General features: G+C 36.2%; 4 protein-coding genes across 5 annotated transcripts in view; 2 read left to right on the forward strand and 2 right to left on the reverse strand.

The window, feature by feature from the left end:
* The first annotated feature begins 489 nt into the window (after window positions 1–489).
* Window positions 490–4,126, forward strand: LOC143895038 (histone deacetylase HDAC1-like). 2 transcript variants are annotated; one of them, XM_077401814.1, is made up of 9 exons: window positions 490–709; window positions 1,321–1,433; window positions 1,562–1,679; window positions 1,768–2,141; window positions 2,255–2,402; window positions 2,464–2,749; window positions 2,849–3,077; window positions 3,191–3,293; window positions 3,372–4,126. In XM_077401814.1, the coding sequence occupies exons 1-9, from the start codon at window positions 664–666 to the stop codon at window positions 3,440–3,442; spliced, it is 1,488 nt and encodes a 495-aa protein (XP_077257940.1). In that variant the 5' UTR covers window positions 490–663; the 3' UTR covers window positions 3,443–4,126. The 2 variants fall into 2 exon arrangements, with proteins under 2 accessions (XP_077257940.1, XP_077257941.1); XM_077401815.1 differs by lacking the exon at window positions 490–709 and adding an exon at window positions 1,188–1,212.
* Window positions 3,867–5,578, reverse strand: Mrf1 (mitochondrial translation release factor 1). Its single transcript, XM_077401816.1, has 2 exons — window positions 5,140–5,578; window positions 3,867–5,069 (listed from the first exon to the last, which is right to left on the reverse strand). Exons 1-2 carry the CDS (start codon window positions 5,483–5,485, stop codon window positions 4,165–4,167), a joined length of 1,251 nt encoding a protein of 416 aa, XP_077257942.1. The 5' UTR covers window positions 5,486–5,578; the 3' UTR covers window positions 3,867–4,164.
* Window positions 5,579–7,334: 1,756 nt separating this feature from the next.
* On the forward strand, window positions 7,335–16,859 carry LOC143895035 (acyl-coenzyme A oxidase 1). The gene is made up of 11 exons (XM_077401804.1): window positions 7,335–7,714; window positions 12,102–12,261; window positions 12,519–12,687; window positions 12,796–12,919; window positions 12,994–13,113; window positions 13,227–13,342; window positions 13,442–13,611; window positions 14,069–14,231; window positions 14,369–14,712; window positions 14,844–15,099; window positions 15,192–16,859. The coding sequence occupies exons 1-11, from the start codon at window positions 7,597–7,599 to the stop codon at window positions 15,450–15,452; spliced, it is 2,001 nt and encodes a 666-aa protein (XP_077257930.1). The 5' UTR covers window positions 7,335–7,596; the 3' UTR covers window positions 15,453–16,859.
* A 3,879-nt stretch (window positions 16,860–20,738) lies between these two features.
* Sdc (Syndecan) overlaps window positions 20,739–23,004 on the reverse strand; it is a 68,553-nt gene continuing 66,287 nt past the window's right edge. Inside the window, exon 5 of the mRNA XM_077401822.1 lies at window positions 20,739–22,860. Coding sequence (XP_077257948.1) covers window positions 22,679–22,860 — 182 coding nt within the window. The 3' untranslated portion in view covers window positions 20,739–22,678. The remainder of the gene's footprint in view (window positions 22,861–23,004) is intronic.

Here is a 23,004-nt window from a genome sequence, read left to right on the forward strand (position 1 = left end):
CTCTCCGTTCCGCACTCTTTGAGATTGTTATATTAAGAAATCAATTCAGTGACAAAATCTATGGATCTGTTTTTCATTGCTGAACTGGCTGCACTATAGTTCAGAGTTTATCCTTTTCCTTCCAATGTGGAGTAAAAACAGATAAACTCTGAACCAATACAGCCAGTTCAGCAATAGAAAGCAACGACCCTATAACAATCTCGATTGCAGTTCTAATATTTTTCTTCTTCATCAGTCATCGATTAATATCGTGTAATATTGATATTGGTTAATTGTAACCTTAATTTTTTTATTACATTGAGATTATGTTATTAATTTTTTAATCTTAAAAAAATCAATAATGAAAAGTTGTTCACGATTTGAATTTAGCGCTCTTTACCACGTTATCACCATGGTTATCACGTGATCGATTTTAGTTCCGACTCAGGACTCAGGTGTCGCTGAAACTCGCGTTTTTCAAAGGGGGGAGTTTTTTCCCCTGCTGCCCTGCTCTCGGCCATTAGGGTGCAAGCGAATCGAGGTGAATTCGAACACACGCAGTCCAATAGTTACCAGTACATACTACATACTACATACAAGCCACTGCCCATGGTCTGCCATGGTCTTCGTGTAATTCCGCACCAAGTGTTTTATCCGATTTTAACCTGAGCCAAGCCCGTAGAAATGGCCATGCAGCCGTTCAAGAAACGCGTTTGCTACTACTATGATAGTAAGTATCGAGAAAGCCATTGTAAAAGCACGTAGAGACATACATTGATGGAAGCTTATCGAGTTGCGTTTGCACCACTTACACTCGTGCACCGCCTCTGTTTGATCTGGCTCGATATTTGGCCGCCGATCGGCCCATTTTCCGCTTAATCGACGATAAATACGAAGTATTGGACAAAGCACTATTGTTTCTGCCACAGTAAACCAAGATTTGCATGCTCGTTACGTCCGATAATACGATTTTTACGTCGTTAAGCCGACAGACTCTCAGCTGTGCTATCGCACGACCGTAGCGTCAGTCGGTCTTGGTTACTATCACTATCGTGTACCCAAGAAACTCTGGCATTATCGTGTTCCTACGATAAACTTTGACGCAGTTATTTTTCTCGATATATCTTACGTCCCCCAGAGATATTTTCCGTGTTAAATCGATAATTCGACCAACGCAGTGGAAATTAGTACGGTTTTTGTAGAAAGTTACGAGAGATTCTCAAATGTGCCCCGGTATACTGTAGTCTTCACTGAAACACATCAATTGATGATAATGACAAATTTGAGGTTCTTTTACATACTGCCTTGATTTATTTAGATATATGTTTTCAATTTGTCCAGGTGATATTGGGAATTATTATTATGGCCAAGGACATCCTATGAAGCCGCATCGTATAAGGATGACGCACAATCTACTCTTGAACTATGGTCTTTACAGGAAGATGGAGATATATGTAAGAACTTCTTAATGATTATTTCCCATTTGTATATTCATCTTTCATTTATTTACAGTCTTTTTTATCAAAATACATTTAGTTGGAATACGGTTATTGTAAACCATTTATGTTTTATTATTGTCTAGCGACCACATAAAGCTACAGCAGAAGAAATGACAAAATTCCATAGTGACGATTACATCAGATTTCTCAGATCGATACGCCCAGACAACATGGCAGAATACAACAAGCAAATGCAACGATGTGAGACGTTATTGTCGAATAGTAATGGTTATGTTTGATTGAAATTTATGTTTCGAAACGTTAATATTCCTTCTTTTGTGGGTGATAGTTAACGTTGGAGAAGACTGCCCTGTTTTCGATGGCTTGTACGAATTTTGTCAATTATCTGCTGGTGGATCTGTAGCTGCTGCTGTAAAGCTCAACAAGCAAGCCTCGGAAATCTGCATCAATTGGGGCGGTGGCTTACATCATGCAAAGAAGAGCGAAGCTTCTGGCTTTTGTTACGTAAATGATATTGTGCTTGGAATTTTGGAATTGCTCAAATATCATCAGAGAGTCTTGTACATCGACATCGACGTTCATCATGGCGATGGCGTAGAGGAAGCTTTTTACACAACGGATAGAGTGATGACGGTCTCATTTCACAAGTACGGCGAGTATTTCCCTGGAACGGGAGATCTTCGCGATATAGGAGCAGGAAAGGTAAACAAAATGTATCAAAATACAACAATATTCATAATTTCACTTATTTATCTAAGAAATATCTCTAAAGCATTATATATTAATAAACGCGATTTTTTTCTCATTACTAACAGGGAAAGTACTATGCAGTTAATATACCTTTAAGAGATGGTATGGATGATGAAAGCTACGAATCAATATTCGTTCCCATCATCTCTAAAGTGATGGAGACATTTCAACCCTCCGCCGTTGTTTTACAGTGTGGTGCAGACTCCCTGACAGGTAAGGATTTTTCTTCGCAATAAAATTGCACAACTTTTAACGCAAATATTAATCAATGCAGGCGACCGATTAGGATGCTTCAATTTAACTGTGAGGGGTCACGGCAAATGCGTAGAGTTTGTGAAGAGATATAATTTACCTTTTCTGATGGTGGGAGGTGGTGGTTATACCATCAGAAATGTGTCCAGATGTTGGACATATGAGACATCGGTGGCTCTCGGAAGTGAAATCGCTAACGAGCTTCCATACAACGATTACTTTGAATATTTCGGCCCTGATTTTAAACTACATATTAGTCCTTCAAATATGACAAATCAAAATACTCCTGAATATCTCGACAAAATTAAGTAAGCTTTCCACTTCTGTGTGTAGTTTGTTTCTCTGTTACTTTTATAGGTATGTATTGTGAATAAACAGTAATTCATAATCGCTTTTAATAATCATAGAACGAGGCTGTTTGAAAACCTGAGAATGCTACCTCACGCACCTGGCGTACAAGTTCAGGCAATACCAGAGGATGGTGCCATTATTGATGATGCGGAAATTGAAGAAAAGATAAAACTCGACGAGAGACTGCCTCAACGTGATTTAGATAAGAGGATACAACGTGAGAACGAGTACAGCGATAGTGAAGATGAAGGTGAAGGTGGGCGAAGAGATAACAGATTGTACAAGGTAATAATCTTTATACTAATCTGTGTCCGATACTTAATCGCTTCTTTTAAAAATGCATCACGGAAGGCATATAATGTAGATATTGCGAGCTTTGACATTTTTTTATGTTAAAGGGGTCTACGAAGCGATTACGTTTGGAAAAAAGTCAAGAAATGGATATGCGTCTTATGAACATTAATCTAAAGAAAGAAGACGATATAAAATCAGATGTGAAAGGTATTAAGATAAATTTTATTTTCTGAAGTTAATATTCAAACAATTATAATAATTATATAAATATTTCTGTTTAACTAGAAAATGAAAAGGATGAGAAAGTAAATTTCATGAATGACGAAACAAAGAAAGAGGGTGGGATGAACCTCTGATAAGTACTTCAAAATTCGCATATCTGCACAAGTACAAAAGTCCCTATTTAAAAATTAAGTATAAATAAGTTTAGATTATTTAAATAAAGGAGTAATAGAATTTTTGGTGGGATCATTACCGTGCTACATGCTGAAAAGGCTCTTGAGATATAGAAGCGTCATACGTCAAGTGTGCGCAATCTACTTAGGCCTGGCTGAAGACAAGGCATACGGAATCCAAATATAAAAGAAGTATGCATATATCCAGTGATGAAGACCTTTTCATAATTTTTATGAGTTAAGCTCTTAAGAAAAAGAATCGATCCAGAGACGAAATTATGAACGTATGGATTTTGTATATTACTGTATTTGTACTTTTGTATTTAATGAGATATTTAAAGTTGCTTTATAGTAATTATAAGATACGTAATTAAGATAAAAAAAATTAATGCAAAGTCCTATATGTTTATTAACAAATATTCGGCAGAGACATATACATATATAACTTTTACACATACATGTATGAATGTTTGTATAAAAGTTATTAAATCTGTGTTACTACCAAAGTGAAAGATGATTATATCTCCGTCGTCAAACTCAATGAGATGTGTTATCTATACATATATATATATATATATATATTCGATTATAATAATTATTCTGTACAATAACTTGCCTATATAAAGTAAACCTTATATACAATCTCTTTTGTATCAAAATGATAATTTTAGAAAAGACTAGCATCACTTTGATCGCGTCTCAAGCTTTTTGACTATTTCGAGCAGAGTTTTCATCCGTACGTGATTATATAATTTGTCCTCCAATTCCTCTAGAGCCGCTCCACCCTGCATAAACTCCGGCAAGTTGTAGAGAGTCCCGTTCTGACCCAGTCTGTGATCGGTCACGCGATCCTGATTATAATTGTACGTTCTAATCTTTTCGTTCCTGTATCCCATTCCCATTTGCTTTTGCCGCAGCTCGCTCGTGAATGACGATTGCTTGTTCAATTGCTGCTCGTACAGGATACTCTTCAGTTTGTTCATAGCCATCTTTTTATTCTTATCTTGCGATCTGTCTACCTGACAGGTAACGCTCAGCCCGCTTGGCAGATGCGTTACCCTCACCGCGGAATCGGTGGTGTTCACATGTTGACCACCTGCGCCGGACGCTCGTTTTGTCTCTACTTTCAAATCTTTCTCGTTGATCGCAATCTGTATCTCCGATGGCACCGGCAAAATTGCAACCGAGGCGGTACTGGTATGTACTCGGCCCATTCTTTCCGTGGCTGGTACTCGCTGGACTCTGTGTACACCGCCCTCGTGTTGGAACTTGTCGGCTTGATCGCCAGATATCATAATACTGGCGTGCCTAATGCCCTTGTTATCGCTCATCTCTATGTCGATCACCTCGTAATCCAAATTTAGATACTTGGCGTAGCCTATGTACATATGATACAAGTCCTTGGCGAACAGCATTGCTTCCTGGCCACCGACACCCGCCGTTATTTCGACGATGATGTTGTCGTACGAATCTTTGTACACGTTTGCCAGTATTACGTTCAATAATCTCTCGTCGAGTTCATTTAGTTGCTCTTTGTACAACGCTTCTTCCTCCTCCGCTAATTCTTTCATCTCTATGTCCCGCTGTCCTACAAAAAGAAATTTATCGTTACAAATTATTACGTCGATCGTCGTAACGAGCGTAAGCACTCGGTTTACCTAAATCATGCAAATTCTGAATATTTTCTACGAGCTGCACTCGTTTGCTCAATAAACCACCGGAAGCATTTAAATCGACAAAATCGATTAAGTTATTGTTCCTCCAAGATTTGTTTTTGTACTCGTTCGCGAGATAATCTAAAAACTTTTTAGTTCTATCGTCCAAAATATTCGGTTTTGCCCGCGCGTTGCAAAAGTTTCTCCAACTCCGAATCAAGTTGGTCAACGACCAAGCGTGCGGCTCGTGAAACTTTATCCGATTTACGAGCTTCGGGTATCGCCAATAATCGTCGAATTTGCATCTTCGTATTAGCAGAGACATTCTGCAACATTCTGCGAGTCTCATCTGAATAATATAGTACCGTATGTACAGATCGTACGGTGCCGCGACTATCCCTTATTCACCTTATTGGTTAAAATGAAGAGTATGTACATATGCGAGATTGTGAGATAAATAAATCGCCAATCGCCCAGTGGCCCAGTTGCTCCATCTAGCTTCTCTCTTTTAAATACTTATTTATATTTGAAGTTGAAAATTTGGAAACATATTACCGTAGAGACGATTTTAAAATAATCGGAGATGAAGATGAGATGAAAATCCGTAAATTCGTCTTAGATGAGATAAAGATGATATCCAGACGATGACTGTTTCAAATTAATCTAGACGAACGTTGAGGTAATTATCGCGATTTATCTAGACAAATTTATCTAGATATCGCGATAATGTTTAGATAATTTTGTATTTATGAGACTATTTATAAAAATTTATAAAAAGAGTTACGCAGATTATAAAAGAGATATCAAAACAGTACTCGCACAATTTTATTTTAAGTTTTTATTTCTCAAAAATAAAAGTTTTTCGAATGTTTTGTCTAACGTCTAATAAATTGCGGTTACTTTACATCAATTTGTTTTACACACGGTCTTATAAGACCGTGGTTTTACAACATGTTAGGCAATTATATACCTAACTACAGAGCAGTAAGATAAAATTTTTCTTGCACTTTATTAAACTTACTAAAATATATTTAAACTACTTCTGCGACTGCATTTTGATATAGGTATGTCATACTTTTGCTCTTTCTTCAAATGTTTCTTTCAATTTTCACAGATTTTCCGTTATTATATTCTAAATTATCTAAGAAACTATATAAACGTGCGGTAGAGCAAAACGGTTTATAAATTCAGATTCAGAAATCCAAAATCTATTATATAATAAGGATTCGAATACCCCAATTGATTTTGAAAATTTTTTGTTGCGATCCTGTATTATTTCTGAAAGTATCAGAGAAATTTTATGTACTTTTTAAAGAATTTTTCACAAGTCCCAATTCTTACATACCTATATATAATTCTGAGAAAATGTGATAAATTTTTTTATCATGGAAAATAGCTGTTTTTACACAACTTTATACGTATAACGTTCTGGAATCTAATTTTATTTGAACGGCGGTAAAGAAATATTAGCAGAAAGAATGAAAGTCTTGCTATCTTAATTAAATAATTTTTAGACAAGATGACATGATTTTTCATCTAACAATAAGATGAAGATGAATATACTTTGGGCGCGTTCGCGGAGCGCACTAATATTAGCACTATTTGCTTAGTCTATCTTCGTTTTATACCTAATGAGTAATGAGCGAACTAACTATAGCATGTCGCTCAAAGCTCAAATTTCAGCGGTCACGCAAGTTCTACAAGATCGACCGTTGTTAATCTTTTATCGGAAGGAGAAAAAAAGAATACGGATGGAGAGATAAATTATTCATAGAGATCGATGTCGAGAGATATCGAAAAAAGATTTATGATTGCGGTAGTACGATCGATCGTGATCGATCCATTTCTTATCGCTTTAGGGCTTAAAATACCTATGTCTCTAAAATACATACTTTTTAATATGAAATATATAGTTAAAAAATATTTATTTAATTTTATATTTTTTCTATATATTCAATATTTTCATACATCGAATATTTTCATATCGAAATTGATTCGAACATTCGACAATTTCGATAATATCGATAAACGTCTCTAGATGACGGCACTGCTCGCGTCACTCGCTGCGCGCGTGCGCTCTCCGATTTGGCTCCGACCGAAATTACATCAAAAGCGCCGACGGAGGCACGGAGGTACGGATGATCGCACCGCACCACCGTATACCGTATACGCGGCATACGCTATACGCTCCTGTGGTCCTGTGTCCTGTGCTCCAGTGGCGGCTGGCGGCTAGTGTAGCGGTGCGTGGTGGTGGTGGTGGTGGTGGTGGTGCATCTGTCATCAATTCTGATTGCGAGATTGCGATTTACGACGACGCGATCGCGTGGGAGAATCGGCCGGTACGTAGCGGTGGGCAAAACCGGGCAGTTCGGCGTTCGGCGGCCAACAACTCGGTCGTTGCTCGGCAGATGCTCTGGAACGCGGTGACGAGCTCTTCCCTCCGGTCTCGACTAGCGAACGATGGTGACGATCAACGCGGATCTGCGGCGCGAGCGCGAGAGATGCAGCTTCGATCCCATGGAGCTGACGGGTTTCTGGGACGGCGGCGCGGAGAAGACGTCGCATCGGCGCGAGCTAGGTTCGTTGTTCGTTGTCATTTAATTCGCACGCGCGTTGCGGTTGCGGTCATCGGTCATCGTGCGCTTAGCTCGCGCATCGGCGTGGAGCGTGGAACGTGGAGCAAAGCAAGGACTCACTGCGCTCTCTCTCTCTCTCTCTCTCGCTCGCCTCTTCCCTCTGCCGCGAGAAACTGCGCGCGAAATGTCAACGCCCAACTCGATCGCTCTGTTTTTCTGTTTATCAACCATATTATTACTCACTTCGCGATAAGGGAGCTGGATCTTACCTATCAACTCCCGCCTCGCGTCTATTTATCTCGTAGAAGTTGGATTTATGTTACATTTATTCTCGCGTTGATTTGTTGCTTGTTGCGCGCGTTACTTGTCCCGACGCATTTTTTATTTACCACGGGAAAAAGCAAGAAGGATAAACGCGTAACTTGATTGTAACCGGATGTAACTGAACAGCGGTCAATTTTATCTTGAAACGAAACAGAAAGGAAATTCGTTATCGTAAATTACGAGGAATAATTCTCTTTTAAAAACTACTCCGTTTATGAAGGATTTTTTTATGGATAGAAAGGCGTGTACGCACAACTTTCTATGGTTTCCTAGGAATTAGTAGGTAAAAGTGTGAAAGGCGCAAAAGTTTATACCTTACCGAGCACTCTTTCGATTTCTCGCAATTGAAAAAAAATTATCTATTTATATTGTAGCCAAGAGCTTTTATTTACTTAATATAATACACGTATTTTTATTTTATTTTATTTTTTTATTTAGTTTAGAGATCTCGGAGCGATTTCTAGCTCTGGACACAAGGCTTTATACGCGGGCGATATAGCAAAAATGTTACACATCTGTAATGTAACTCTCGGAAGCATATTAAAAATGAGTGAGAATTTAATGAAAATAGGTGCAAATAATTTTTTTACATATTTAGAAAGGACTTTATACAACTGATCAAAGGTCAAGAAATTGTATAAAAAATAAAACAGCATATCGCCATATTTCAACGTGGTATTTGCGTTTAAATTATACAAACAATAATTCAAAACCTTAGGAAACAGCTAATTAAATTCATTCCACTTATTCATCTGCTAAAACTCGTTTATTTCACACAACGAAATCACACCTATAGACTTTCCCCTCTGCCGCAACGTGCCGGCAATCAATCTCCTTAAGAATGTTCTGGAGGCACCGTTCGTCAAACAAAACTATGCAAGAAATATTAAAAACGCCGATATTAATTCTCCAGGGATCCAAAGACAAAATGTATATCAAGAGACACGGCAGTGTCTCGCGCCGCCAAGTACCTACGCGCGAAGCGAGACCGACCGTGACTCATTTGCGCGACGCAACGAGTTGCGAGTACTCGAGATGTCTTAAAGATTGAACGGATCAAGTTCTAAGTAGGCTTGATCGATATATATAGCTTGGGGTCGATTTATAATAAATAGTTACGGCGAATCTATAATAGTAGAATGTAAAAGACGTAGATTTTTTTAACTGCAGTAAATAACTGTTACTACTATAAAAAAAATCTCGAAAACAATTTTTATAAGTTGTTTCAAATTTTGTTATATTTCTGTTTGTCGATGATCTACTCGTATGTAAAATATCATTATATTGGTAGCATTTTTTAACGTTTACACTTTTTCTCTATAAAACTCGGATATATTCAAAAATTGATAACTTTTTTTTTTATCTAAATTGTAAATCGATCTCTGAAATTTAGCTCCGAACTTTGAAAAAGAATACAGAATATATGATCTTGAATTTTCATCGAGTTCCTTGATCAGAAGTGAGAAATCGCGTGCCAAAAACTTTTGCAGTTTTACGTTGAAATGAAAAAAGAGATATATCCATAAAACGCAATTGTAAACGATTCGGCACATTTGTAAAATATACCGAACACTTTCCTTTGGTTTTAATAAATAATGAATAAATAGCTGTCAAGATGAAAAATGAAAGAAGACGGGTTAAAAAGATAGAATGCATTTCACGTTAATTTTATGGCTATTTAGTGATTATTACAGCCAAAGGAAAATGTTTGGTACATTTTATACAGATATGCTGATATATCTTTTTATTTCAACGTAAAACCGAAAAAACTTTTGCCATGCGATTTCTCGCTTCTGACGTTATCGATCAAGTATAGAAGCGGCGAGTAAGCAGGAGCCTAAAGAATTAATAAAATAAAAGGAGAGTGAGTTTTTGGTAAGTTTTCCAAATCGGTTCTATCGATTGTAAGTGTTGTTTTATTAAAACTTATTTCCAACTTATTTTAATATATTTAGCAAGAATTTTAATGCATATTTTCTCGCTTCTGATGTCACATCTAAGATGGTAGTGAATATCTTTATGTATTCTTTTTTGCTACTTGCGTCAAAGTAAACGCACGTAACTGTTTTCGTATTGTCTTGTAAGTTGTAATTAAAGGCTATTTATCAGATAATTTTTCAGTCGTGTTAACGAGTCATTTACATAGTCATGCATGTTAATTGTTTACGTCATTTATTTACGTAGCCATGTTAACATTTGTTGGCTGCACGCAATATTATTTACTTCAATATTGTTTTCAGTAAAAATGTATAATAGTGATAAGAATTATTATTGTTGTCGTCAATCAGTTTGTCGAGTGTTTTGTATTGTACAAAGATGTGAGAATAAGAATATCATTTAAATGTAAATAAGAATATCAGTTTTTTTCCTCATTGACAGTCATTTGTCTAATTAATTCTGATAATATTTTATCATTGTCGCGAACAGAGAGAGAGAGAGAGAGAGCGTCAAATGACACTTGTGATAATAAACTCACATTTTTTCATTTGATATATTGATAATATTCGTGTACTTAGTATTATGTAATATATGTATATATAAAATACTAGAATATGTTGCTTGAGATTAAAATTGATCACGTAAAAAAAAATAAGAGCTATGATAAGATACATCAAGCAAAGCTGTTAAATCGTGTTTTTTTTATATGAATTGATAAGAGCCATAAATATGCGGAAAAACACCTTCGTACAAAATATGCGCAGCTATTCGGTTCAATGTTCAACGCGAGATTAAATACCTATATACACAAACGTCATATTTCCACGTATAGACTAGATACTAGATACTCGGATGACTTGCGGGAAGAAGTTGTTATTCCGATATCACTGGCAACTAGATCGAGTCGTTGGAAAGTGGCAATATTTCTTGCATCGTCTTTCGTTGACGGAGATCATTTTAATTTTAAGCCACAGCGAGACAACTTTTAATGTCGACGTATTGAGAAATGCTTTCCAAATGTTATCTTTAATTAAACGCTGCCCTAAAACCGTTGATCTATATAATGGACGAAAAATAAATTAGCATTTATCTATATCAAATCGTTAATTCACGAATAATAAAGGAAATGTATGTATGTCCAATAATTTGTGTCAATGATTTTACGATTGTATAATTCAAGAAGATCGCAAAGGGCAGATCTCTATATAATACTCATGTCGAGTTCGTCGAATCGGAAACTGGTTGCGCAACTTTCGATGAGACATCGGTGTAGAGATCAGCTTCAGAAAGCGGCACCCTAGTTTATCGAGAAATTTTAATTCGAAATTATTTCTATACTCTATAGTCACGCGAAAAAGCGGCTTTATGAAGAAATTTAATTTAATAATTTAGGATTTAAGGAGGTTGGTTGCCGTCACGTTGCGGGGCAGAGAAAAGCCTACAGGTGTGTTTTCGTCGCGTAAAATAAATAAGTTTTAGCAAATAAATATGTGGAATTTTTAATAAGCTGTTTCTTAAGGTTTTAAATCGTTGTTTGTACAATTTGAAATCTAAATACGTTATTATCCACGTTGTGGCAATAAGCTGTTTTATTTTTACACGTTCTTGATAACTATGTAGACAAATCATTTCAGTCTTCATAAAAGTCCTTTCTAAATATGTAAAGAATTATTTGTACCTAGGTATTTTCATTAAATTCTCATCATTTTTAATATACTTTTGAGAGTTACATTACAGGTGTCGCAGCATTTTTGCTATGTCGCCCGTGTATAAGAGAGAGATAAGAGTATAACTTCAATAATTAATTACTTGACAACCATGCAGGCAATTGTGTTCAATTTTGGCATGGACGACAGATTCCCATAGGGCATAGACGAATATCCTACATAAATTTTAAGTAATTTTTATCGCATTGATTTGAGCAACCGACCTCCTTCATTTGATTTGATATCATTCAAAATCATTTATTCAACCTTCAATCTGATTATTTAGCTATTACTTAATTTAATTATTTATATTTAGCGTATATTGATTGAATTTGCATAGCTCGTGTTGTTATCACATTTGCATTCGTTAATATGAAAATTTATTAATTTTCATATAGTAATTCGAGTTTATTATTTGCAGAAAACTTCTTTCTAAGCGATCCGCTTCTACATGATAGAATTCCTGCAAAATACAAGAGTCACAAGGAAATTTATGAGGATGCGATAATGAAAGGATGCCGAGTATTACAGAAAGTGCAACAATTACACGACTCAGGGAAAGGTGGCATGGACGTTTTCTCGTAAGATATTTAAACACGTAATAATATGTTTTATGTCGTTACACTATGAAGAAACTGGTATATTAAACATAATGTTTCAAGTTTAATGTTTTATAACAAAAATTCACTCTCTCTCCAAGTAAGATTATTATTTATAAATATATTATTTAATCGAGATAATATTTAATTTCATTCAAAGTTTAATATTCCATGCGAGGAAAAATATTTAAAAAAAATCTAAAAAAGCATTTGACAAAAGCATTTGTGGTGCTCTGTAGACAAATTTTAGGAGGCATGTTAGGCTCGGCGATATTGAAGGACGGTAATCCGCTGACGCTGCACTACGTGATGTTCATACCGGCTATTATGGGACAAGGCACTGTCGAACAGCAAGGATACTGGATATCCAGGGCTTGGAGCTGTAATCTCATTGGTACTTATGCCCAAGTATGTTTCTTACTAATCACAAACTTGTGATTTATAATTTTCAATATGTATATATATATATCTTTAATTCTAACTTATTTTTGGAATAATAAAAAAATGTGTTCTTAGACGGAGCTTGGTCATGGCACGTTTATTAGAGGTTTAGAAACTACAGCGACTTACGATCCTGAGACCGGAGAATTTGTATTAAATAGCCCGACTTTGACATCGTACAAGTGGTGGCCTGGTGGTTGTAAGTATTTTTGTTCAAAATAACATATATTCGAATCTCACTCTTCAGGCTCATAGAAAAGAAAATACTTTCAGTGGGTCAAACGGCAAATTATGCGATTGTCGTCGCACAATTATATACGAAAGGAGAGTGCAGAGGTATCCATGCTTTTATTGTGCAACTTAGGGACGAGAATACTCATGAACCTTTACCAGGTGCGTGAAATCATAAACGTATCTTACAAGTAAACTTTACATCTTTCGCTAAATTCATCGCGTTTACGAACGACAAAAAAGATTCGTGTTAAAAGATTCACCTTCATTCTCAGGTATAAAGATTGGGGAAATTGGTACCAAGTTAGGAATGAATGCAACTAATAATGGCTTTCTCGGTTTTGAGAACGTTAGAATACCGCGCGAGCACATGCTGATGAAAAATTCTCAGGTAATAGGAACAGAGAGAGAAGGCGAGGCTTTCACGATTGGTTATTTAATGACAAGTCTAATGGAGAAGTTTAAAGGTCTAATTATCCGATATTTTCAGGTATTGGAGGATGGAACTTACGTGAAAGCGCCTAGTGATAAACTGACCTATGGTACAATGATGTTCGTTCGAGTGGTATTAGTACGCGATATTTCTAACTACCTATCGAAGGCGGTGACAATAGCTATTAGATACAGTGCAGTAAGATGTCAGAGTCAGATAAAGCCCGAGTACGTGATACAAGAATAAATTAAAATAAAATCTATAATCAATTTAAAAAGTTTATCTTTATGCTATTTTATGCTGTTACATTTTTTGACGTATTGCTCGATTTCGAAGCACATAATGAAGACATAAAGTTTCGTACGAATCGTATTGGATTTGCTTTACTATCTTTTGTTTTTCGCTCAGTCTGAAGGTCGGTTAAAGATGGATTAGACTAATAATTTCATTATTCAGACTCTCTTTGGCAAATAGCTTAAATTTGAATATATTTTGTTTATAGACTGTTTTGTTTTTACAATTCTGATAGTAATCTTGAATACATTTTCTTGTTTCTTTTTCTGTTAGCCAATATAAATGCCAATATACATGTACATTTCATTATCTGTGATAGATTTGTTGGAATAATTTTTCATGAAAGTATATCTTAATGTATAACTTTAAAATGTTTTTAATTTATTCCAGCGAGCCCGAATCGCAAATTATGAATTATGTTACGCAACAATACAAATTGTTTCCCAATCTTGCTGCGTGTTTCGCATTTCGAATGTGCGCCGAATGGATTTGGGAGATGTATAATAATGTGACAGCTGAATTAGATCAGGGAGAGCTAGAGAGATTACCTGAGGTATGCCAAAATACATTATTATAAAAATAGAAATTGTATAGAAAATAATTGCTGTCTTAAATTCCGTGTAATGAAAAGATTGATTTAGAATTTAATAATTTTCGTTATTATTAGAAAAATAAAATTATATTTTTCAGCTGCACGCGCTGGCATGTTGTCTAAAGGCAGTTGCATCATCGGACGGAGCTACTGGCATTGAGCAATTACGATTGGCGTGTGGTGGACACGGTTATATGGATGCAAGCAACTTACCGGCAATTTATGGTTTAGTGACTGCTACTTGCACTTACGAAGGCGAAAACACGGTTCTGCTATTGCAAACGGCTAGATATCTGGTGAAAGCTTGGAGACAAGCTGTTGGCGGTGAACCGCTACCTCCGACCGTCGAATATTTAGTTGTTCTTTCACGTGGAGTAAAACAGCGTCCTTGGAAAAATACTTTAACGTGTATCGTGCAAGCGCATCAAGCAGTTGCCGCAGGGTAAATATATATAAATACATATATGCACAAAGAAAATCGATATTTACATATAAAAACTTGGTAATGATTGCAAAACGGAGCATTGCAACATCTATAATTTATCAATCTATAATTTATAAATGTTTTTATAGTAAAATTCGTCTGGCGACGGAAAACATGGACCGTAGAATACGTAGTGGTGCGTCACCAGAAGAAGCGTGGAATCAAACTAGCATTGAATTAGCGCATTGCGCAGAATCGCATTGCCGAGCTTTCCTAGTGATGCGATTTGCTGAGAATGTCAGAGGATTGACATCCGTGTCCAAGCAGCTTCGCGAAGTTTTAATGCAGCTTTGTGAATTGTACTCGATATATTGGGTACTGCAACGCCTCGGAGACTTCCTTCGCGTTAGTACCACATGCTTGTTTAAAATTAAAATTACCATCATAATTTCGATAAGTATCAAGTCACTTCATTAACACGATGCATTTTGTAACAGTTTTCCTGTCTAAATAACGAAGATGTTCCGGCGCTCCAAACGCGCTTCGAAGAGATGCTCGCTGCAATCCGCCCAAATGCTGTCGGTATCGTCGATGGATTCGATATTCGCGACGAGATCCTCTCATCCGCGCTTGGCGCATATGACGGCAATGTGTATCAGCGTCTCTTTGATGAAGCGATGAAAAGTCCTTTAAATCAGGAGAGTGTCAATCAATCCTTCCATAAATACCTCAAGCCTTTCCTTAAAAGTAATTTATAGTCATATTATGGTTATCATAAAATAGTCAACAAGTTCTAATATAGATAAGAGACCATTTTAACATTTCAATAAATTTGCATGGCAAATTTGTCAACACTGTTAAAAAGGAAAATTATCTTGTAAAATTTCCGAGACATGTTAATAATCATAATAATTGCAAATGCTGCAGTAAATTTGTGGTAACTTTAAAGCATCTCTTTTCTTATAGTAGTTATATTGAATTATAATGTCAAGATATGATTTAAAAAAATCATTTTTAAGAATATTTTTCTTACAATATAAATCAAAATAAATTAATTTTTTTGTGTGCTACACACTTAATAATAAGGGATTGATGAAATATACAAAACCTTTTTTGGTTCGTGGATTGATAAATAGTTGTAAATTAAATCAATTTTCACAAGACCTATTTTTGTTGGAAATGTATATTTAGATAAATTTATATCTAAATGCAGATTAAGATATTAAAAAAATCGCTTCTAGCATATTTTAGCAATTCATATTATTAAACGAGAGTGACAGTACATAAAAAACTAATTTTTTTATGCATATTGCAAAGAAAGTTTACATATCAATTCTATATAACTGTAGTGAAAAAAACAGAAACTTTAAGTATTACAATAACGTTTTGTTCACTTTTTTATAATGATAATATAAATAATTCGCACAATGTATTACATATTGGTACTATATGGAAACGCACACATACACAGGATGTTTCTTACATGTCGTAATTCTATCAATGCTTCAGGGATGAATTTAGAAAAAAAGTAAAGAATATATAAATATAAATCGTTTAGGCTTCATTTTTCGAGTACACGCACATACTTTGAAAATTCCCTTTGATTTATTGTAATTGAGAAAATAAAGCTTAAACGACTTATTTTCATTGAAACTTTTAAATTCACTGCCTGAAGCATTGATACACAATTAAGAATCATCCTGTATTCATTAAGTATTCCATAAAACGTTTGTCCCTTAAAAGACATTTTTATATGACGCAATTTAACAGAAGTACGAAATTGATGGAAATGTATTTGTCTATTGTACATCTTATCGGCATCTGTATTAATACATTGTTTTATGCATTATGTATAAAGTATTTTCTACGTTCATAAATCAATCCTAAAAAAAAAAAAAAAAAAGATTGATATTTTTGATAGAGTGATATTTTATAAAATATAAATATTGTATATGTGAAATGGGAGGACACATGCGAAGTATTGTTTTGCAAATTATAATATTAATAAAAGAAAAATGTAATTTTTACGGTTAGATGTCCTAGTATGTATTTACAGATTTACCTTTGAGAATGTTATATCGCGGTGATTTCATGCAACTCGAAGGTACGAATACATACTATATTTTGATATACATAAATAAAGTGCAAATAATCTTTCTTCGTTATTCCGGTGTACGGTTTTACGATTTCCTGAACTCCACGCAACATTGTATGAACTGGAAGAGATGTTTTTCGTATCTCAAAAAAGTTTCCAACGCGTTTCCTTAGACGGTATAGTATTTATTTACAGAATAGGAGCGACGACATACATTATTGTTTGTTATTATACTAATATAATGCAATCATTAATTCCCGTTAATTAAGAATAACGTAATAATTACTTTGATGTCCGCAACAGCGATAATATGGATATCCCATCTTTTGCATTCGGTAAGAAGCTGCTCGTGTCTTGCTGGCTCGTCATTATTGCGATTATATACGTACGGTGGTAGGAAGTTGAGTTTTAACTTTCAGAAGGAAAACGTGGGAGAATGATATATAAAACACTTTAGTGAGAAAAAACCGAAACAAATGGCGTTTTATCGCAGTTGCGCGAGCGAGTATAATATATCTATATATTTATATATAAGTACATATACATGTATATACGTATTTTGTGGGTTCGTGCATAGACGGATATATACACATATATGTAATATAGACCAGTTAGGGTACAATAGGAAAAGGACGAAGAGAAGGAGGAGGAACGGGAGGAGGAAGAAGGAAAGAGGAGCGATGGGATGACAGTACTTACACTTAAAAAATAACATTGTTAATATTATCGTTATTATTAAATATTAATCCACTTTTAAAATTATTTTCATTCGTCCACCTGGCCTATGGGCTTTTTTGCCTAATATTAGACAGACTTTTCATTGCTATAGTGTTCTTACGGAATTACGTCTTCTTATAAAATATGATTTCATTACAATTATTATTTTTCTTCTCCTCTTCGGTTAATTTCTCTCAGACGTTAATTGGCCGCGTGGTAGAGCGTAAGCTAGCAAAAGCTAAGGCAAGCGACACCACGAGGTCAATTAATTACTATCTAACGAACAATTTCATCTACATCGTGTGATTATTAATAAAGGTTACGAGCCCCCAATTTCTAGGTCTTTCCTCGTTTACTTCACACGAGACGAAGGTTTCCAAGAAAGATGGAGATTAAAAAGATGACAAAGCAAAAAAAACAGGAACATTATAGATAGATAGATAAAAGCATTTTTCATAACACTGTATTTTTAAAAAGTTATTATAGATTGATTAAAAAATCGTGTGTGAAGTACTGGAGGAATCTAATCGATCCACATTAGAAAAGATGAAAATTAAATAGAAAATAATATACCGATTTAATAAGTTATGAAAGGGAGAATACGGGTATTTCTTTGATCATAATCGGCATTATATCTAACTATCGTTACTAATGTTCTTATCGTTATTATTCTTTTCCTATGTGTAACATTTCAAACTTAGATACACTAAAAGAGATTCTGTGAAAGAGAATTCATTAAATTTAGTAAAATTGAGTCGTTTAAAAGCACAAACAAATCTCGAAGCTTCGTTCACGTACAAGTAAATTTGCGATCGATTAAAAATGCAAGTCAATAAAATTATGTCATGATATGCCGCAGAATTGTCCTTTTTTTGTCAATACAACATGGCGCATGTTTAACGAGGATAAATCGAAGCGATAAATTTGCCGCGGATGAGCGGCAGCTACATTATTTTCGATAATAAAATAAATAAGGCGTTTAGTAGACTCTATACATTTTTCATAGTAGTAATCGTGATCGGCACATTCGGAACTAAGAGAATCTCAGCTGAAGAGAAACAGAAGGATCAAAAACTTGAGGGATGATGGAGGTCGAGAGTGCCGTGAGATGGCAAACAACGTGACTATAAGGCGGATTCGTGAGAGTTTCGTACCAAATTGCTGTTCCTTACGTAGTATATATGGCAGTATCGGCATGATATATACTTTTGATTACTCCAGCGTGTCCGATTTTCCGCGACGGATCGGATTCTGCGAAAAGACGACGCTCACGTACTGTCAGAAAAGAAGAAAAAAAAGAGAGATTCAAAGATCAATGCAGGATCGTAAAAAAAAAATTACGAAAAATAAACGGGGACGACGGAAGGGCGAAACACACGGCTAAGGAGATACCGCGTAGAGGAAAAAAAACGTTAACAAATATAGGTGGACTCCGCGATGCGGATCGATCGCGCGACGAATGTCACCGTGGGAAAAAATTCCGATACAAACGAATATACGCATTTGTATCGCTTTTCGCGTGTTCCCTTTCGCTTTCTAATACAGCATTATGGCATCATTTCTGTCGTGCTAAGGCGTGCGCGCTATCGTACCACTCTTGGGGCAAGAAGGAACCACGTATTTCTTTTTTTTTCTTCGTGTCGTTCGGGGTAATTATACCTGTCAAACGCAGCGTTCCGTCTTTCACTTTATGGCAACACACGACTTCTCGTCGTTAGAATCTCTAAGACAAGATAAACCCCAGACGGATATATTAAGAACTTTTATCAGAGTCGATTCAGGTAATAAAAGTGGGATGTTTTATCTTATGGGTGGAAGGAGGGTGTGGACGTCCTATTGCCATGCAAACATGATTCAGTGGACCCCACGAGCTATTTTTGCTCGTCCGAGGCTCTCTCTCGAGAAAGAGCATCGGAAACATGAAAAATATTTAGTCTCTACAAAGGAATTCCTCCACGTTTTAAGAGCTGCATTTTATTTCTGAAGGAATACGGTCTGGAATATGGAAACGTCGATCGCGGTATTGGCGACACGCACGCATGGCTGCCGGTTCGCGTTTCAAAAAGATATGGCACGCTAACTGAGAATTTACTTTATTTGCTAAATGCGTTAATTGCAGCCTGACGATTCATACAGCAGAAGGATTCTAATAAAAATTACTAAATGCCTGGCGAATGTGTAAAACATGATATTCACAATTATCGGGAGTTTCAGTGTTTATACATAAATTCTCGATATATTAAACATGATTTATACGAAGCAGTTATCTAAGCGATAAAACGATCCAAACTGCGAGTTTGTATACGTTTTCAATTACCATCGAGTCTTATCTTAAAAATTTGAGATACATTTATCTTGTGCAAGAAACATGCCAGCATTAGAAATCAATCGAAAAGAATCGAAAGATAACTGGATAGTTATCCACGAGTTCGTGATAACTGTTTAGCTTCCAACGTTCTAGGATACAATGAAACGAAGAAAGAAGCTGCGCAGAGAAAATATGTATAAAATCTTATATATGATAAAAATATTATTTTCCGCTTGTTTGAAGCAAAGGCTATAATGAGGAATAGGACCAGTATACGAGGATTAATCGATGTTACAACAAATTTAAATTATATCCAGATAAGCGAATAATTAATTACTAACATATAGGAGTCAAAACGCAATCAACTAAACATGGAGACGTACCGCAATCACAAAGTGAAAAACTTAACATTATAGAACGTTTTCTTCTCAAGTCAGTCACATGCACCTATGATATATATGTATATATATATATAAGTATGATGAGTGTATGTCTCTTATTCTTACATCGGTTTTATTTTCGCTCTTGTTTTATTCGAGGTTATAAATTTTTATATTTATAAGATCTATGCGCGAGATCGTTATAGGGATCGTTGTAGGGATCGTCGACAGTACGCTATCTCCTTATTATTTTTTTTTATGTTTTTCCTCTTGCTTCAGATTCACGATGGTACTTGGCGAATTAATCAAGGCTTTTATCATTGTCCTAACAATTCCATATACATATATATTATAAATACGTACGTTTTAATTTCTGGAAAAAGAGAAATGTACCTTAAATACATTTTTCTTTTTACAGAAATTAAAACTTACATATTTATAATATATGTATGAAATTGTTAGGGCAATAATAAAAGCCCCGATTAATTCGAAAAATACCATCGTGAATCTGAAGCAAAAGGAAAAACAACTTTTTTTTATAAAAAAAAAAATAATAAGAAGATAGCATACTGTAACGATCCCTATAACGATCTCGCGCATAGACCTTATAAATATAAAAATGTGTAAGCTCGAATAAAACAAGAGCGAAAATAAAACCGATGTAAGAATAAGACATACACTCATCATACTTATCCCTATTCACTCCAACCATGCCCTTTCGTGCCCTACGAGTTTCTAATCCTCGCATCATAACTCACGAACAAATTGACAAAAATTATTTAATGTTCCAAAGCGCAAATTAAAGCTAAAAGTAGTAGCTTTAATTTGCGCTTTGAAACATTAAATTTCGTCAATTCGATCGTGAGTTATGATGCGAGGATTAAAAGGGCGAAAAAAACGTTGAAGTGAATAGGGTTAAATATCATAGAAGCATGACTGACTTGAGAAGAAAGCGTAGTCTGGATATAATTTAAATTTGTTGTAACATCGATTAATGCTCGTATACTGGTCCTTTCCTCATTATAATCTTATATATGTTTCAGAAATAATCGCGTTATAATTTTTTATAACGATATGTACAGTACTGGCGACCGATCGACCAAATAAATTCTAAACAATTTTGTGCAACGTACAATTTCTAGAAATGCATCGTCGTAAAATATTTTTTTGTGCTTCCCTCACATGTAATGTGGGTCGATGTGATCGCGCTACGATTAATGTTTAACACATATTCTTAATATAAGCGCCCTTTTTATACTCTCTGCAATCGATCAATATGGTCGACGAGTCCCGCCGTTTTCGCCTCTATTGAAACACAAACGCGCAATAAAAGATACAAACTTTTGTCAAATTCAGCATTAAACGCTCGTATCAAAAAAGTAAATATTATAATTTCTAAAAAAAAAAAAAAAAAAAAAAAAAAATAAAAAAAAAAATAGCGACGCGCGAACGAGGTTGCAGCTTAACTCCTCGCTGCTCTTACTGTCGGAGAGAAATCACGACGCCGCAGCGATCCTTTTTCCCTTCCCTCCTTCCACCGGGAGACAGAATGATTAACGACATAGCAGCGGCGTTTATCGCCCACGAATTTTCACGCTCTCAGTCCTGTACATGTATATACGTATACATACACGTAAATATATATATAATATATATACGCTCTCTCTAAATACGCTTGTAAATGCATCTTGGAATTGGTGCAACCTCGCCGACGGTGTCTCGACGGGATATATGCGAGAGTCGTAGTCTCGTCGTTCATTGTCCGTCACTTCAGTCACCAGCCGGGATGATTACACTCCGAAGAGAATCTTTTCGGAGATCAGCGAATACGATTCTTTAATCAGGGCGACGGAAAGAAAACTCTGTACAGGGTGTTGCAAAGGGCAAACCGGAGCGTCAAGTTGAAAAAGTTTTCAGCGTTCGGTGAACGGTCTATCGGCCGCGAATTCGTCTTCTCTGTATCTCTTACTCGCGTACATCTTTCTTTAAACACGATGAAATACAGCGTGTAAGAAAATACAGTTTCCTAAAATGAAGATGAATTCGGGCGACCGAGAAGCCGTGCGCGCGAACGTCGTTGTCGCGGCTCGGGAAGCTCGGGAGAATCGTAAAAAATTACCTTCCGAAGAGGGAAACGGGAAAGAATCCTGGTAATTAAGTAAGGATATGTTATAACGGTCGTTTTAAAGATAAGAACAAGGGAGATACATCGGCGAGGACCGATCGGGGGAGAAGGGGAGGGGGCGGGATCCGTGTAATCGAAAATCGGCCGACGTTCTGAGCGACGTTCCTCGAGTAAAACTTGGCGTTTTGGGAGAGTCTATGAGCGCGTGCCATACGGTATGCCGTAGTAATTGTTTCACCATCGACCAGCGGGATTCCGAAAAGGCGGGCGTTGTGATCGTCGGTGGGTCTTTACTCGGCTCGGCATCGTGAGATCGCGAGAGGAATCGGCGAAGTCGCCATCGCGCCGCCGCCGTCGCCTCAAGCGTAGAACTCCCGATTGTGGTGAGGCGCGCCCGGCTTGGGGAAGGCTTGCGCCGCGGGCGATCTCCTCGGCTCGTCCAGAGCGTACGAACCCTCGTCCTTCTTGCGCATCCGGTACACGATAAACATGACCACTAGTATCGCGCAGAGGAGGCCCACCACCGCGCCGCCGATCACAGCTGGAAGCACAATCGAGATATGTATCTTAGATTTATTTTCGGACGGAGCCTACCTTGCGAAGAGCTATATAGTCTTCGATCGATACGCGCGTTAATAATAATCACGCCGCCTCTGTAAAGACGCGGAACATGACCGAACATGAT

Source organism: Temnothorax americanus, unplaced genomic scaffold (assembly GCF_048541705.1).
Source record: "Temnothorax americanus isolate GAGA-0224 unplaced genomic scaffold, ASM4854170v1 Scaffold15, whole genome shotgun sequence".
In the NCBI taxonomy this organism is placed as follows: Eukaryota; Metazoa; Arthropoda; class Insecta; order Hymenoptera; family Formicidae; genus Temnothorax; species Temnothorax americanus.